The sequence below is a fragment of the Talpa occidentalis genome, unplaced genomic scaffold (genome assembly GCF_014898055.3).
Source record: "Talpa occidentalis isolate TD23 unplaced genomic scaffold, MPIMG_talOcc4v2.1 talOcc4.4, whole genome shotgun sequence".
NCBI lineage: Eukaryota > Metazoa > Chordata > Mammalia > Eulipotyphla > Talpidae > Talpa > Talpa occidentalis.
Window position 1 is genome coordinate 132,476,987 of NW_023604295.1, and position 19,618 is coordinate 132,496,604.

General features: G+C 33.1%; 1 protein-coding gene across 1 annotated transcript in view; it reads right to left on the reverse strand.

Annotated features, from left to right (window-relative positions):
* Positions 1-19,618, reverse strand: part of SPOCK3 (SPARC (osteonectin), cwcv and kazal like domains proteoglycan 3) — a 295,465-nt gene that overhangs the window by 9,710 nt on the left and 266,137 nt on the right. Inside the window, exons 7-8 of the mRNA XM_037526414.2 lie at positions 12,131-12,250; positions 1,708-1,929 (exon numbers count right to left, since the gene is read on the reverse strand). Of these exons, the coding sequence (XP_037382311.1) occupies positions 1,708-1,929; positions 12,131-12,250 (342 nt within the window). The remainder of the gene's footprint in view (positions 1-1,707; positions 1,930-12,130; positions 12,251-19,618) is intronic.

The following is a 19,618-nucleotide window of genomic DNA, read 5'->3' on the forward strand; positions in this document are numbered from 1 at the left end:
AAATCCAGTAATGTTTTAAGAAGAAGGTATTTTTGTAGGAGAAACATTTGGAAATATTCAGAATATTTTTAAATGTTCATGTATAAACAATCACATTATCATAACAAATCATAAAAATTAAAAAGACTCTTAGTTTAACATTTGACATTGAATTGTCATTAAAAAAGCATGTCTTCTAATGGTAATTTACTTTGATTTATGAATCTACATTTTACTTTCTAAATGATTTACATGTATACTAATCATTAAAAATAGGATGCAGCATTTTAGGAAATTATATAGAAAGCACATAGATATAGTAAAGTCAATTCTGTGTGTGTTATTTAAAATACTTTAATAGAGCAAATCTAATTATGAAACTTTGCTTAAAATGGTTTATAAACTGTAAGCTCTCCTACAGACCCTGCTATTCACTCACTGCTAATCAATTTCGGTAACCATTTCATCCCTAACTCTAAACCATTAGGAATACTTGAAAAAAATTCATTGAAATAGCAAAATTTCCTATGTAAAATGTTAGTTTTCCATATGAAAAACTGGGACTCATTTATATATTTTAATTAGCTTGTTTATTCTATTAATTATAAAGAATTTTAAAATGCAGTGACAAGATCAGTGTATCTCATTAGACTAGTCCCCGGTTTGTCTAAATTAGCATCAGGAATGCACATATCGGGTCTCCCTGGTGGTGCAAGGGTTAAGACACAACCTATGAAGCCATCCGCAGCCACTGCAGCACAAGTTCGATTCCCAGCCAACCAGGGAGCAGCCCACATGGCGCAGCAGACCTCTCCTGACTCGCCTGCTGCTCCCCTCAACAGTGTACTTCGGTCAGTCTGCCTCTTCTGTTCCCCACTCTGTCTCTGGTGAATCCTCTCACCCCCGACACCTCTGGCCTGTACCCCAGCTTTTGTAAGCATAAATAAATAAATCTTTTGAAAAATGCACATATCATTGCTTCTTTGGCATCTCCAAACTTTCTCAGAATGTGCTTTTGGATCTATTTCCTTTTTGCACTTAATTTTAACTATCATTCGTCTGATCATGTGAGCATGACTTCAATTTTACTGTAGGCTCACTTTTCCTAATACAGAAGGATCATAAAGAATTCACATCATGCCAACTCTTCAGATTGGTTCCCCTCTCCCACAGAAGAATCAAGATACTTTCCTTCTAGTGAATATGTATAAATCTAAGTTTATCTTGAAAAGCTTGAAAGACTTAAGTCATTTCAAATCAAATGAATGAAAAATAACTTTCTGGTGAATGCTGTGTGGCTCATTCAGCTCATTTAAGAAGAGCAGAAATTAGAACATTAAAATCCCACAGTACAGTGATAAAAAACCCATTTATTTTGCTCCGTGGGCAAAGCAGATAGCAAATTAATTTTAATGATTCCTTTTAATATCTATGTTCTCATATCTCTATGTGCTTCTTGGTGGTTCATAATGGAAAGTATAATGAAGCACATTAATATAAAATATTAATTACTATTTTTCATCTTGTTTAGCATGTTTTGCATCTCTAGCAAAGTTATTTTGTTCAACATGCTGCTTATTTGCTTTTTTATTAAACACTTTAATTAGGAAAATATCTATCAAAATGGCTGGGGTATAGTGCACTGTTATTTTTTTTTTAGCATGAAGGCATAGAAGAAATTTGACATGCAGGTCAACTATCTGCACTGGTAGATGTCTCATCTTTTACCTTGCTGCCTCTGGAAGCAATAGCACCATTCATTGTTTGATATCAAACTGTCCTTGTATGTGTCACAAGAATTGAAGAATGCCTGGGTGCACTGTTCATTCTTATCAAGGTAAATGCTTCCCAGCTCTGATTGGTCCAGTAGCAGATCATAGTTTGTATCAAGTCTGTTAAACATCCAGCCAAGTGAATCCTTGCAGATTGGCAAAATACTGGTATCGAATCCTAAAGACAAAGACAGAAAATGATTAGTTAAATATGGAAGTTGTCATCAGCGGCTAGCAAAATAAAGCAACATAAGTTGTTAATGTAGAGTATCTTTAGGTCAGAAGTAGAAATTTAAATTTATCCTGAGTAACTTGTTTCAAGTGAAACAGGGGTAATAATAACTACCACTCAGAAGAGTTGTGAGAATTAATTAAAAATATAAAGCATCTGATACTAATTTGTCATTCATTCCAGTTACTCTTTTGATTATGCTATTTGCTATTATCTTTATTGTTTAAGCTTCTTCTGAATAAATAGGTTGTCATGATAATGTCATACTAGATTATAGAAGTTTTATTGAATAACAATTTCCTACTAATAATGAGATAAATTTCATTTTCATTCAAAAGAATGAAATGCTGTTTTTAAAAAATGTGTAAATGACACACAACAAATAATGATCTTAACAAAGTTCTGTATCTTGGTAGAACCATGGTGATTGTGATATTTTGCAAGTAATATCTAGAGGAAGAATAAAAATCAACATGTGACTTACACAGTTGCTATGTCTTCTGTTTTCCTCAAGGCAATTTCTACAATGACAGATATGCTATATGGGGGCAGCAGTTTGCACACTATGGGCACAGGTATAGAGAGAGGATGGAAAAAGGTTTGTATCCAAGCTACATGCTGGCAAAAAAATGGTTTACCTGGTGAAGTCACAGACCTTGCTAAGGCTCAGTGACCTTAGCAAGTAACCTTGCTACATAGCAACAAATGCAATGTCTGTTTTAAACAATATTTTAAAATATACTTTGGATTATTTTGCATGTTTATACTTATTTTAACATGTACATTATACATCCAGTTTCTGTTTTATTTGCTATTTTCCTTTCACTAAAAGTGAAAGGAAAATAACTCAGTTTGCATGGCAGAGAGGATGTATTTGGAGATGCAGAAACTTTCTAAAATTGAAGGCCAAAAGGATTTAATTTTCAAAAGCAGGGTTTGAAGAGTAGGCTAACCATTTATGAGTGGGATTCTGTCACATGTTGTTAAAATTATGTTCTACTTGTACAGACTCTAGTTAGATAATTTTAGCTTATTACACTTCAAGTTGTAAGGAGAATTGCAAATAAAGGGATGGGTATTTAGGATTTATGTTAGGACTTTAAAGACACATGAGATCAGAAGTTAAATATTGTAGGTGCTGATTCTAGGAGATTTTTAGTTTGAGAGATTCATCATTTCACCATCTTTCAGACTTTATTTTATTGATGTAATCAAGAATAGATTTAGTGATTTTGGTGTTGTTGTAAACCACAAATTGCTTTCAATTTGTTTCGTTTAAGCAGCATCATATATGATTCAGAAATATAGGATCCCACCTCTTCAGGTATATGTTAATTCACATAGGCTAAGCAACATGGAAAGGTTAAAAGAAGTTTGTAGCACATTTGTAAAACCATAGAGAATGCAATTCAGCACACTTTTTATTGTTTTCTTTGTAAAATTATTTGTAGCATCAAAACAAATTTCTCCCACTCAAATGAACAAATAAATGGCAAACATAATTTGTTCATTCCCTGTTTTCTTTCTGGTTTCCAACTTTGGTTTTGGAAACCAAAGGGTTGAAAAATGCACATCACACCCCTGTTTTCTTGGAGCTCACAGATTTTTGTTTGAAACAAAAACCACTTTCTGTCATGAGGATTATATGGAGCAAGGGTGGAAAACAGGAGACCAAGAGGAAGAAACTGACGAGTCCCACAGAGACATTTTCAGGGATTATATGTCTCACGTCTTCACAATTACCTTAGTTTCTTTTGACAACTCATCAGTCTATCAAATATCAATTTAAAAATATTCTCTATCCAGTTTTTAAGATGTGCCATATAGACATTCTTGTCAGTTTCAGCACATTTTTCCTTCTTCTTTTGTCAATATAATCTGAAAGAAACGTATCCTTGACTGCTCAGTAACTTTTGTGCTTTACTTTATGGAGAACTTAGTCTACGATACACAGTTAAGCATAACAGAGTATTTCTTGCACAGAAAATCATTTGCACAGATATTTAATAAATTCTAGTCATAACAAAATAAATGGCTTACATCTTACACCTTCTATTTAAAAGACCTACCTAATGAGTACCTGCCTGAAGAATAATCAATTTGATGAAATGAAATAATATTTTATAAGGAGAATGTCAATGTATCTGTCTTGGATTTAGGACATAGCACCTGGTGGGACATGAGCTTGTTTGTTAGTTAATACAGCCATGTTTTCATAGCCATATCTAGAGAATGTGGTGATTTTTCAAAACTGCTGTTTATAGTACCCTGAAGATACAACTAAAAATATTATACATATACTAGCATATTAGATATATTAATATTATATATATTATACATATACTAGCATATTATAATATATATAGTGACTATATGATAACATAATCAAAGAACTCTCAAAATCACCAGATAGTTCCTCCAAGAGTTATAAATAGACCTGTCTGTCACTCACATAGAAAATGCCTAGAAACTATGAAATGTATATACACACCCACAACATTAAAAACAAATTTCTAGGTCTAGTCAGACAACAGACTTTTATGTCACCACAATGATTCAGCTTTTATTGAATCTCTGAACCCACTCTGTCTTATACAAACATAGGTACTCCAGCATTTTTATGAATAGAATTTCTAAACTTTACTTTAAACTGGTAATTTGCATTCTTGGACTTATAATCCGTTTCTAAGAGATGGATAGTACCAAGCCTCACATTTTTCCAAGTCTAACAATCTCTATCTTTTCACCAAAGTGGTTAGACTATATGTATTTAATATTCTCAATATAGTTGTGTTTACAAATTCCATGTTGCTATTATTTTGTTTATCTTTATTGACACTTATTTTTCTATTTTCTTGTCTTCTTTTGATTAAAAATGTTTCCCTTTGTTATGATTCCTATTTAATCTCCAATATTACTTTATATGGTTAGCAAAATAATGGCCAATCAAAGACAACGGCATTCTAATACCTGGGTCTATGTGATGTGATAAGTCAAAAAGAAATTAGATTATAGTTGGAATTAAGTTGCTAATCAGTTGATTTTAAAATTGGAAGATTATCATAGACTATCTGGATAGGCACAATCTAATCTTATAAAACCTTAAAAGTGAAGAAGTTTTTCTAGCTCTAGTCAGACAGAAATGAAACAAAAAAACAACAAAAAAAAAATGACTGGAAAAAGAGGCAAGAAACAATAAGCCGAGGAATGTGCAGGCTATCTTGAAACTGAGAAACACCAGTAAGGAAACAGCCCTAACTCATGGAACAGAATTGACAATGATCAAAGACCCACATCCTCTCCTAAAGCCTCCAGAAAGGCATGTCATTCTGAAGACACTTTGATTTTAGTGTGGTGATCACTATGTTAAGCTTTTTTTTTTTTTTAAAGATTTATTTATTTATGCATACACAAACTGGCATATAGGCCAGAGGTGTGGGAGGGGTGGTGATAGGATTCACCAGAGACAGAGCGGGGTACAGAACAGGCAGATTGACTGAAGTAAACTGCTGAGGGGAGCAGCGGGTGAGACAGGAGAGATCTGCTTTGCCATGTGGGTAGATCTGCTTTGCCAGTGATTGACTCGTCTGCAGAGGTTGCAGATTGCTTCATAGTGCTGTGTTCACCCCTAGCACCACCAGGGAGGCCCCACTATGTTAGACTTTCGACCTACAGATGTAAATAATAAATTTGAGTTGCTTAAAGTACTATTTTTTTAATGAGGTAACAGTTTATAATATTGTATTTGACTCAAAATTTATTTATTCTATTATATAAGTAATAGAAACTAATATAGTTTATTAACTATATATCATTATTTTGAGCGGTTGCCCTTGACTTTACAGTATATATCATTAACTTATAACCACCTCCCTTCAAATAACGTATCACTTCACATATGCTGCCAGGAACTTACCAGATCACACTTCAGCTCTCTACCTTCTACAATTCCTGCTGTTGGTGTCATCTGTTTAATTCTAAATATGTTGTACACCCCACAATCCTTTCTAAGATGTTGGCTTTAAACCACTTATTATATTTCCAACTGATTGAAATGAGAAAAAGGGGAAATAACTAAATCTTATTTTAAAGGAAAATATATACGTCTGATACACAGTGTGTGTTTTTTCTACAACAAGCAGATTTCCAATTCTCTGTGGACACCAACTGTGTGTCCTACAATTTAATTAAATCTGGCACCATATATACAGAATTAGCATGGATTCCATAGGTCCTGGCTTAAGTTCCACAAGATTGTGCCCCTATTCAGGTCCCAACAGCAAATAGTGGGTTCCTGAAATATCCGTAGTTCAATCTTATTCGACTACAAAATAGAGGTTCCCACAACTCCTTTCTCAGTTTCTATAATATGTTACAACAGCTCACAAAACTCAGTGAAGCACTTTAATTTGCCAGTTTAAGATAAAGGGGAAAAATGAATAAGAAAAACAGATTAAGGTCTGGAAGGCTCCCAGCCACAGAAGTTTCAATTTCCAAGGAATTGGGGTGCAGGTGAAAGCATTAACCAGCTTGGAAGCTCTCTAAAACCCACAGTTTAGAGATTTGTATTCATCATGTAGGCACGATGGATTATTAACTCAATCTTCAGCCTCTTCAGTTCCAATCTTCTAATTACAACTTGGTCTTTCTAGTGAATAGGCGCCATCTGAAGTCATCCAGGGTTGACCAGGAGTTGCCTAATAACAACAGAAGATGCCCCTATAATCCAGAAAATGCCAAAGAATTCAGGAATTCTGTATAAGATATTTCTATCACCATCATCATGCAGGGAATTGCAGGGTTTTAAGAGCTCTGTGTCAGGAATAGGCAGCACAGACCAAACATACATTTATTGTACTGTATCACATATATCTATACACATATTTAGCAATTCCCTCTACATTCTTATATGCAGAATTTCTGTCTAATATCATTACCTACTTCATCAAGTAATCCTTTTAACATTTTTTTAACTCATCTTTGGATTGTTGAAAAAGTCTTTATTTTAGATAAATATATAAAAGATATTGTTCATTAAAACACAGACTTTTGGTTTTAATGTCTTTTTTTCTCCTATGTGCTTTTTGCTGGGATAGTTTCTATCATACATCTTCTGGCACATGGATTATTTTTCTCTGCAGTACCCAATGTGGTTTAAGTTCACCCAATCCATTTTTCATTCCATTTATTGTAAACTTAATCACTAGGCATCCTATTTGGATGTTTTATTCCTTTAGCCATTCTCGAGTAATGGATGTCCATATTTACTGCTATACTACTTTGCATATTAGTAATATTTACAGTCCTTGTACACCAACCCCCATCATCACTGTTAATTCTGGGTATATTTTCAGGATTGCAATTTCTCCAACTTATGGACCGTATTTTTACACTTAGAATGCTTGGTAAATTTTAATTAGATGCAGAATATTGTGAATGTTAAATTATTGGTTGCTAGGCTGTGTGGCATTCTTCCACAGCACTATATTTTGTACTGACATGTAGTTAAATAACCTGGGGATCAGCTTAACTCTTCTAAGAATGGTTTTTAAGTTTTGCTATGGCAAGCAGAGCAGACTTTTACTCTATGACTAATTTAACCCTGCACCAGTGTGAAGGCTCTTTCTATAGCCATTCTGCCCTTTCTTCTTCTAGTCACCAGATAAAGGACACTTGAGTTGTTGACAGTGTTGTCACTATAAATAAAGTCACTGTAAACATCCACATATATGTTTTTATGTCAACATATGTTGTAATTTCTCTAGGATACACAACTTAAAATGGAATTGCTGGGTCCTATGGTATTTGTTTCATAAAAAAAAAAATTAAAAACAGTCAAACATTTTTTAAAGTGACTGTGCCACTTTGCATTCCACTAGCTAAGCATGAGAGATCCAGTTACTCCCCCATCCTTACGAGCAGTTGGTATTGTTACTTATGATTGATTGTCATTCTAATAGGTGATTTCATTTCATATTTCCCTAACGAAGACTGATGTTTAGTTCATTTCTTTACATGTCTTGACTTACATCATCGTCATCTATCTTCATTTGTGAAGTATCAGATTTTTTGCCCATCTGTTTTTTAATTGGGTATTGACATATGAGTATGTTATTTATATTTTCTGATTTTCTGGATCCAAGTTCTTTATCATATATATAGAGGATATATATAATATATATCATATATAATATATCATATATATATATATGGTTTGTTTTTAGTTTGATGTAGTGCCAATTGTTTATTGTTTATATTTTCCTTTATCTTCTCTTACTATTGGAGACAAATCCACAAAGACTGAAGCATAAGTCATGGAGTATTTTGTCTAAGTTTTCTTCTATGTATTTTGTGGTTTCTGGTCTTACATCCAGGTCTTTTATCCATTCTAGTTAATTTTAGTGTGTGGTGTGAGCCAGTGGTCTAGTTTCATTCTTTTGCATGTGATTGTCCAGTTTTCCAAACACAATTTATTGAATAGACTTTTATTTTTGCAATGTATGTTCTTTTTTTTTTTTTTAATTTTCTAGAGGCATGTCTTATTTATTTATTTATTATTTGTTTGTTTGTTTGGTTTATACATGCACTGGGTACAGTCAGAAGTGCGGGAGGGTGAGAGAATTCACCAGAGCCAGAGCGGGGAGCAGAGCAGGCAGAAGGACCGAAGGACACTGCTGAGGGGAGCAGCGGGCGGCAGGAGAGGTCTGCGCGCCATGTGGGACCCTCCTCCGGTGGCCAGGGAGCAGCCGGGGATTGAACCGGCTGCAGAGGTTGCAGGCAGCTTCGCAACCCAGCGCTCAACCGCTGCGCCACCGGGGAGGCCCTGCAATGTATGTTCTTGATTACTTTGTCATAAGTTAACTGTCCATATCAGTGTGTATTCATTTCTGGCACTCAGTTTTATTGCACTGGTTTGTGTGTATGATTTTGTTCTAGTACCATGCTGTTTTTATTAGTATAGCTTTGCAGTACAGTTTGAAGTCTGGGTGTATGATACTGCTATTCTTCCTTTTTTTTTTTTTTTAATAAGAATTACCTTAACTTTTTGGGCTCCTTTGTAGTTCCATATGAGTTTTTTTGAAGGCACTGTCACTAAAACAAAAGATACCCTATTGAATGGGAAAAAAATATCTTTACACCATACATCATACAGCTCAACAAAAAGAAAATGAACAACCCGATCAAAAAATGAACAGAAATGGCTAAGTGGTACATACAAAATGCTCATGAGAATATTTCACTTATTCTGTGAGCAGCCACCTACTTGTTAATGAGTCAAAAAATTCCAATGCTAACAGTAATTCTATTCAGAATAATATACTCCTTAAAGATCAGAGACTCACCAAAAATTTGGTACCTAAAATTCCAGTTGGATATTTTTCCAGGATGCATTACTATAAGAAAACAATTTTATCATAACATATCTTTCACTTACAATACTTATTTTGTAATTATAGTTGTAATCTATATACTAATTTATTTACATATGAAATATGATTTCTACAGAATTATAATATTTGCATATTAACATAATATCTTAATGTTACAGTACATAATTAAATTTTATTACACAGAGTTATTTTATATACCTAATAAAAGATGAAAATGCCAGGTGTCTCAATAATTACAACAAATAAAATAAGCAGCCATCTCAATCTTTCATTTTAATACTTGAAATAAGAAAATTTTCTACCAACTTTACAAATATTTTCTTTTTAAGATGAAGTTCTCCGCTAGACTTTAGGCTTCTAATTGCATTAAAATTGGACATTGTTTTAAAGTCATCTGATTCCAAAATCAATCTTCCTCTCAATGTGAAGAGAGCATGACATAAAGTGAGCAATGTCTTGGTTAGGAATTAAAATGTATTCATTTTCTGTAATTTTCTCTGACTGAGGAGAGCATTTGCTGTATTGGAAAGCAAAACTAAGACAATATCTTAATCTGAGTGAGACTTTCAATCTGAGATTTTGCATATGATTCCAATGTCCTGATGTTTTCCAAACTGATCGAAAGAAAATTAATACAATACAGCTTTCAAAGGACACAAAAATGCACACACGCATCTTCAATTGCAACCATTAAACAAACAAACCCTTATTTTTTCTCTGTCCTTTATATTTTAGAGATAAAAATAATGAAACAAAATATAACAAAGTTTACTGATTATAATATCCTAAACTATTTTGGACTCCGATGATACTACCTACATTGCATATACAGTAGTCTAGCTGATAAAGAGTAAAAAAGACAATAAATAAAAGAAACCAATAAATTATCATTATCATAGAGAATTATAAATGCTATAAAAGAGAAACAATAATAGAAAGGAAATAAGGAGTATGATGTAAAGCATTGCTTTGTAAATTACATATGATAGAATTAGGGAAGAGCTCAGACAAAAGGTACAAATCTGAGTGGTTGAGAGACATTATATATGGATATTTTCAAATCAATTCTAATGTACAAGTTTCTATTAGAAATTTACTCCTTGTTGGTCTCTGAATCCTTCAAGCAGTATAGAAAATCCAGTATTCACATTTTCCTTTATTCTCCACAGATATTCAACTCCCAAGGAACTTCTTATAATTAACCCACTATATTAAATGTCTCATTTCTTGCAAGAAAAAGCTAGAAAGGGAAATAAAATTTATAAATGTGCACAATTAACCAGGCACTGTGCTGAGTGTTCTATACAATCTAGTTTCATTTGTATCTGAAACTACTAAGAATTATTAACTTGAACTCATTTCAACTGAGAAATTTGAATCTTTGACAATATTCAAGATCATACGGATGTGAATTAAAAAAAAAATCCTGTGAAAGCTTGGAAGAAATTTTCACCCACCCCAGATATGTATTCTTCATCATACAGATGCAATTAAACTTATTGTTTCTATCAGATAATTTATCTTATTCTCAAGGCAACCCCAAAAGATAACATATGCCAAAATTTAATCAATAATTCTGAACACAAACCTGAGAAACATAACTGCAGCCTAGGAAATATAATTTATTTCTGAACTTCAAATAAAGCAGGGTATACACATAACCATCATAAATTCAAGAACAATTATTAAGTCTTTCAATTAACTTTAACTAGATAGCTTAATTTAAGTGATTATTAAATTCTTTAAGAACATAAATAAAAAAGATTCATAAATACAAAAGGTGAAATTCTAGGAAATTCCCTGATGGAAAAAGGAAAAAAAGAAAGAAGGCATTTAGGCCTTTGTATTATGCTTGGCTATTACGTCTTTTGAAGTGATACTGTTAAAAACTGGTATTTGAGGATTACAAGTGAGAGTGGGTGGTGATGTCATAATAAGCAAAGGACACACATTTGGGATTTTCTTTCTCTGTTGTGAGATGCTCCTCATAATTATTGCCCTCCCTCCTCTTGCATTATAAAGCAAATGCTCCAATCTTTGAAAGTTCCCTAAATTGAAGTTCACGTTTTAATATAATTTTACACGCATTAACCATGTATTGAATATTCTTATAAATAAATAATATAAAATGAAAATTTCATAAAATTATTCATAACAAGTGTGCTATTTCAATTTGCATTTCCTATTTCTAAGAAGTTAAAAAAACACTTCTGGGAGATTCTACAGATGATAAAAGAATCATATAAGGCTCATAAGGCACTTCTTTTTATCTTCTGTGTTTTATATATTTGATTTTCTGGGTGTTATTGAAAACATCCCTTTAATGTACTGTCATAGTTGGTCAAATTGGAAATTTCTGCAAAGCAATAATGAAAATGCTAATTGGTGGAGAGAGATTAACTGTGCTCTCTAAACATCTAAAACGTACACCCAACTTCTCATTGTTATGAAATAAGTTGTTCTACTCTTTACTACTTCTATCAAAACACTGAAAAATATACCCTCTTTTTCAATTCAACTGGAAGCTAACTGTCTTCTGTGGGGGTGATTCCTTTTCCTACCAATCAGAGTTGACACAGATATTAAATTTACTTGCAAAATATTATAAATGTGTTTGGATGTAATAATAATCTTATGATTTTTATTTAGCATCTAAGTAAATAATAAAGTCAAATACATGTTTTGATCTAACTAATGCATTGTAGATGGAATTCCCTATCAAAGACAATGGCACAAATTCAATTTAGGACTCTTACTGCTTCTCTCAGGCCTCAGCAAAGCTTTTGTCTTCTTGTTTTGGCTTCCACTTTCGTGAAGGGCCTTGAACCAGTCCCGAAGTCTGTTTGCCACTTCCCTGAACTCCAGGTCACTACATGCTAAAAACAAAGGGAAATATCACAAATCTTGAATCATAACTTAGCATTAAGTCCACAACACTTCTCAAATTATTTCAATGACTGAGAGTCAATAATAATTAGAGAAAAACTAATATAATTATTAATTGTGCCCTCTTATAAAACTAAATGTGTTCCAAACATAACAAATGTAATATAATGATAACATTTCATTTAATTAAGAATTAAGAATTAATAGAATTTTGTTTTCATTCTTCTTGGAATATAATACTTGATTGCAGTCTTTTTTTTAAATAAATATTCCACAGTTTTTATTTTTAAATTCTTCCATTGTTGGTGTATATATGTGTGGTGTCTCAGTTTAGACTATTATAATAAATCTGTTATGAAAATTCTTAAGCATGTCTTTGGTTGAAAATTCCCACTGTTAACATCACATTAATTGAGTCAAAATATTTATGTGCCAAAATTTTTACCATGGTAAGACAGGATATCTAGAGAAAGAAGGGATTGAAAATCCAAAATGAATGCTTACAAACATTAATACTTATACAATATTATATGTCATTATACACATGTATAGTAAGTAATACTTTATCATTGGCCATATCCATTGTAGTATGTCATGATGTGAAATCTGCATTAGTATATGAAAAGTATAAGAATTATTAGTTATCAATATGTCCTATTTCTATTTAGTTTAATCCTATATGTTTGTTAAACAGAGATAATGAAAAGCTACTGCATTTGAGACTAGGAAAGATTGTAAAATGTGAGAAAATTATATATTTCTAATATAAAAATAAAGTGTTGGCATACTTTGATATTTAGACCTTAAATTCATTTTTCTCAATATTGTTATTCAGCAATAATATAGGAAATATATTACATACGTAGCCGAATATATTACATACGTATGTATGACTAATGCTGAAATATGTATCTCAAGTCATTTGTTGCTAAAATATTGTGCAAAGTATAAAAAGCAGTGATTTATTGAATATTGCTAACTGTTTAGAGAATATTGCTAACTGTAGGCCTAACTCCTCTGCATGTGAAAAATATAGAACTTCCTGAACTGACAAGGGATTTTTATTAGTACCCTTCCTGTTTATTTCGTTAAGGATAAACACTTATACAATGATATCATATACTCTATTAATTATATTATATTTTAGATATAACATAACAAATAGAGCATAATATATTAGAATTTAAGAACATTCCCTAGCACTAAAGGGAATAAAATTCCCAATTAAAAGGAAACTTCTAGTACTAATTTATGTGGATGATTTATACCAGAAAATCATTGTGACACTTCAGAACACTGGAGGCCAAAAGGAAGATCCTAAAAACTGCAGTGGGGAAAAGTTAACAAAATTGTCAGGTATGCAAAAATTATATACAAAGAATAAGCAACCAAAATATCAAAAATTCTTCAGATTTTTTAATAGCAACACTGGGAGACAGAAAGACATTTTTTAAGTATAAATCCTATATCCATAATAGTCAGGTAGACAAGTAAGCTGAAGAGATGCTTAACTATATGAGAGCTGAAAAATCAGCCAATCACATTATCTTTCTCCAGGAAGCTACTAGAAGATGTGACACACCAAAGACACAAGCAAGAAATTTGGTGTTTGAGACACAGGAAATAAAATGTTTAAGAGAGAAATGCAAGGAATTTCTAGATAAACAGCAAAGAGATTCCCAGAATGTGTGCTGTATGCCAAGGTCTAGACAAATGATAGTAGGTTTGAAAATCCTTGGCCCTAGACAGAGCAATGTGTACAACTCATTGCCATCCTTCCATCCAGTAAAACAAGTAGGAACAAGGAAAGTCAGAGAAAAATCACTTTACTGATAAGATACATAACTGATAAGATACATACATATTTATTTATTGATTGATTGATTAAATGATAAAGGTAAAATAAATATGCTCCTAATATGATTATCTACACCAAAAGCTATATTTTGTAGTTACATATCAGCATATTTTTGTTGAAAAAGGTAAGGATCAATTGGAAAAGTAAGTTTAGTAAATTTCCATTTGTAAAAAAAAGGTAGGAAAAACATGCAATGGCTTATATATTATTAAAACATCTGTGGAAATAACCTGAGAAACAGAAACATTGGTCACCTCTGCAATGGTAACTGGACAGTGAGGAGGTGATGGTGGGATACTTCAAATACACGCATTTATGGCATAAAATTAAAGCATGGAGCTAATGTATTACTTTAGACATTTAGAAATGAACTTTATTTTATTTTTTAAATTATTTTATTTTATATAATTCTTTCATCATTTTTCCAGAAATGAATTTTAAAAGGAATGTGGGTAAAATGGGAGAAAGTAGATAATGGAAGAGTGAAGGATAGATTTGAACTTCTAGTGGGTGAATTTACTGTAGTATATACACATGTTGATTCTCAATAATTAATAATTAATTCATATAATGTTGTAATACAATCATACCTAGAAATCTGACTGTAGAATTGAGAATACCAGAGGGGCGGAGGAGTTGGAAGAAAGTGGGGCGGGGACCAAATGGCCTACAGTGGAGGACTATGGGTGCCTTGATGGTGGGTGTGGTGTGATGACACACATATGAGACAATTTGATTGTATGCCTCTGAATTACACAAGTGTTGTAAACAAATGTTACATAAATTTTAAAAAAGTACACATTTCCATTTCAGAAAATCATTATTGTAGCGATATGAAGATGATACTCACTGTAGAGATCAATAATAGCAAACACATTTTTAAATAGCAATACAAAATCTGTATAAACATAGATTCTTGAGTTTAAAGGAGTCACATATCTTCAAGGCCAAATTGAAGGTTTGTATTGAAGTAACACTGCCATATTATATTATTACATATTTTTATAACATTATATATTTCAGGGGTGCATCACTATAAATCAACATGTAAATATACTACATTAAGTTCACTACTAAAGTTCCAGTTCTCACCTTCATCATACAGTTGACCCTTATTACCTAATTTATATACCACTTCCTCCCCTCTCCTTCCAGTAACAACTGATTTTTCAAGACCAATTTTTTTTAAAGATTTTTATTTATTTATTTGTTTGTTTGCTTGCTTGTTTGTTTATACAAGCACTGGGTACAGTCAGAAGCGCGGGAGGGTGAGCGAATTCACCAGAGCCAGAGCGGGAGCAGAGCAGGCAGAAGGACCGAAGCACACTGCTGAGGGGAGCAGCGGGTGGCAGGAGAGGTCTGAGCGCCATGTGGGACCCTCCTCCAGTGGCCGGGGAGCAGCCAGCGCTCAACCGCTGTGCCACCGGGAAGGCCCTCAAGACCAATTTTTAAAGCATTTTGTCAAATACAAAAAAGGAATTATCTAGCTTATACAATTGAAATACATTATTCATAGGATGACGTTCCAACTTCACTGGCTCCCAAACCCTTTGTTGCAGACATATTTCCAGTGGAACACGGACATCAGACCTCACCCCTGCATGTGTTTGGCAGCCATTGGACATGTCCTACTGTTCTTTTTCAGAAGTCAATGTCTTTATTTAATATTTTCCAATAATTCTACTACATGGATACTTTTCCCTGATATAATAACGCCTCTATAGAACATGAAATGTTTCTAGTGAGATTTCACATTTGATTTTAATATCAAGTTGGAAAGATTAGGTGAAGGATTATTATCTGTATATTTTCATAGTTATATAAACTGGGACATTGAAATTAAATGACTGCCTTAAATATTAGAGCTGTTAGTGAACTAGAACAATGCTAGTACTGATTGCTCTCACTGTATTTGTAATTAGATAATGAATAGAAAGATAATAAATCATAATGACATAATAAATGATTTTAAATTAAATTGGAATAAAAGGCAGGATCCAATATAAATTTCTTTAACTATGTCAAGTTATTAATTAGAGCATGATGTTATATGCAGCAAACTACAGTGGAAAAGAAATCTTGGAAATTTAATAACGTACATATAATATTTCTATTGTGCACACACACAAACATATCCATACATATTTGATAAAACCAAACATGTAATAGAGAAGCCAAAACATTACTGTAAAATGTACAATATAAATGAGAGAAACTAGAGCAGAGCATGAAAGAGGACAGAAGGTATAGAAGACCAGATTAAGAACATTGCTATCTATATTATAGAAGATATTAAGAGGGAAAGAAGAAATCAATTGGATAAAATTATTATTTAAACTTTGAAAATCGTTCCCATAACAGCAGAAGGAGATATGTTTACTGAGAGAAGGGTCACTGAGTTCTCAGATGAGTGAGCACATACAGAAATGACACCAACTCATCTTTTAACATTTATAATAAAATATGAAAAAGATTATGGGCTTTTGAGAAAAATGAAAATAATCACACATGGAAAAACAAGCCAAAGGTTAGCATCAGAGACAAAGGAATCATCTTGGTATCACAATAATCATTAGCGATAATGGATTATAGAAGAATAGAAGGAGACATTCAAAATTCTAAGGAAAATGGGTTTTAATCTAACACCCCAGATCTACTGAATTATCAAGCACACAGGGCAGGATAAAGACTTTTTTATATATGCTAGAATTCAGAGGTGTTTGCATTTACATGCCGCCATAATAATGCATTAGAGCAAAATGAAAGAAAATTTAAAAAAAAACATAAAATTCAAGAGTTACTCGAAGAAAAACTGAGAAACACAGCCCTCACACTTACTGTGAGTATATCTAAAGGTGGAGCTAGCTGATGGACACCTCAGGTAGCAAAAATTCAGGCAGGAAGTTGGGGAAAGGAAGATTTGACAGAATAGTGTCTGACTGACAGTTTGAAAAACTTATCCAAGATGAGAATGGGAGTTAGGACATGAAATGATAGACTGCATGCATTAAAATTGCTGGCTATTTCTCATTGAGACAGGACAAAAATGGTAATTCTAAGCTAAATTCTAACTCTTCAGTGAACAATATTTACATCATCATGATAGTGTAAACATTTTTGATATGCAAATTGACTCCTTTTACAAAGATTTCACAGAAGACAACATTTGTTATAGAATATAATTTAAATGTTACCAATATTGACAACTATCACCACCAGATACAGGAGGTGGTGTAAAGATCTTCACTTTCCAAAATGAAGAGGCAAGACATGTCTGTGGAACTGGAAATTGGAAGTGAGGTATTTTCACTTTTGTGGCTCATACGCTTCAGCTTTTCAAATTGTAGATGTAGCCAGTGGAAAACTAAGACGAGTCATATAATTATTTTAGAAAGTGAGAGTGAATTGAAATGCATTCTCATTTATCAAAGCAGAAAATCTAAAGGTAATGTTTGAAGTTGATTAATAGCTATTTTACAAATGAGATAATCACCAGATGTGGAAAACCAGCAAGGCTTAAAAATGATTAGCTCCCTGACCCAGACAGGAGAGGGGTTGAGAAGTGGAGCCAGAGGTTGATGGTTGGTTTTCATTACAACCCATTCCATTCCTTTTGACTTTTTAACCCCACAGTTGAAAATAACTGTCTTACTGTCTCTCTGCTTCATGGAAATCCACTGAATAATGGAAATTTATTATGGGGATAAGATAAAAGGGAAGACAGTTAATGTTTACGGATCACATTCACTAAATTAAACACTGAAGGATTAGCTTCCTTTCTAACACCTATAAGCTCAGAGACTCAGGATTTTAAGTCATGGCTATTGGGTGGCAATCTGGTGCTGCTAATTCAGGACAATTTCTACTATGCTAAACTTGCACCTTTTTACTACCAAGAAGCAATACAAAGTATTATGTTGTGAACAGAAGTATGTTATGCATTCACATTGCAGATCCATAACATTACTCAGAGAGGATCGCATGTAGACAGATTGATGGAAAGGTTTTGGGAGCTTTTTAGAGACTTCCATGAACATAAGACATCCTACTTTTATAGACTCCAAACTGAGCATATTAAGAGCAATATTTTATGCATGAAATCGATGAAAAGCTTTTGATAGCTTTTCAAGTTAATTTTCTTTTGCCAAAAATGAACTCATTTAATATAATATTGGCATGACTTATCTGAAAACATTGGGAAAAGTAAGAATTCTTGCCAAACCAGACATTTTTAACCACATACTTTCTAAAATTTAATCAAATTTTATAAACATGAAATTTTAAAATTATTCAAGTTGACACATTATATCAATTCATTAAGCACATAGTTGCTCTGATAATTCATTTTTCTTTTTATTTTATATTTTTAGAGTGGATAAATATTTTTTTTTAATAGAGGCATGTTTTTATTTATTTATTTATTTGTTTGTTTGTTTTGTTTATACACGCACTGGGTACAGCCAGAAGCGCGGGAGGGTGAGAGAATTCACCAGAGCCAGAGCGGGGAGCAGAGCAGGCAGAAGGACCGAAGTACACTGCTGAGGGGAGCAGCGGGCGGCAGGAGAGGTCTGCGCGCCATGTGGGACCCTCCTCGGGTGGCCGGGGAGCAGCCGGGGATTGAACCGGCGCCGCAGAGGCCGCGGGCAGCTTCGCAACCCAGCGCTCTACCGCTGCGCCACCGGGGAGGCCCGATAAATATTTTCTTAAATCAAAAACATTTCAGTAGGCTCTCACATTTTGATAAGTACAATAGCCTTTAAAAATATATATATATATGTTAAAATGTCCCTGATACATTTGTACAGTAACATACTTAAATCCAATTAGACTATAATTTATTAAAGAAATAATCCTAATGTGTCACTCTGAGTCGTTAACTGAAACAATGTTGTGCAATGAGAGGTTCAGACTTAAACAAAGGCTTGCAGACAAAGAGGACTCTGGGAAGTTTCAAATCAGAGGTAGCCTCCACACCCTTTGTCCACTAACTGAGAGAATGTAACAAGTTTTGTTTCTAATAATAGGTTTAACAAACTGATTACTATATTAGGTTCAACTCATAGGTTTGCATATATATATATATGTAAATATATATATATATTTCTCAAATGACTCATTCTTGTTAAATGTTAGAAAATAATGATAAAATATATTCAAATACATCTTTTTTTCCTGATGAGATTTTGGTACAAAAGAGATTCTCTTAAGTTTCTGATTTTTTTGTGAAGTAAAGAAATGCAAGATCACCACTACTAACTCCTGGTAAATAAAAACGTTTGCCATCACTCACTGCAACAGCTTAAGGTATGGAAATTCTGATTGTCTATAGGATTGGGTTGAAGTGTGAATGTCATACAAGGAAAACCCTGCAGAAAACAACTACTCTACAGTAAAGGAACTTAGCATTGCTTTGATGTGACTATTTCCTTGCAAGGGCAAGTGGATTACACAAAAAATCCAAGGAACTTGTCTCTCAACATCAATTCCTGTGTTCCAATTA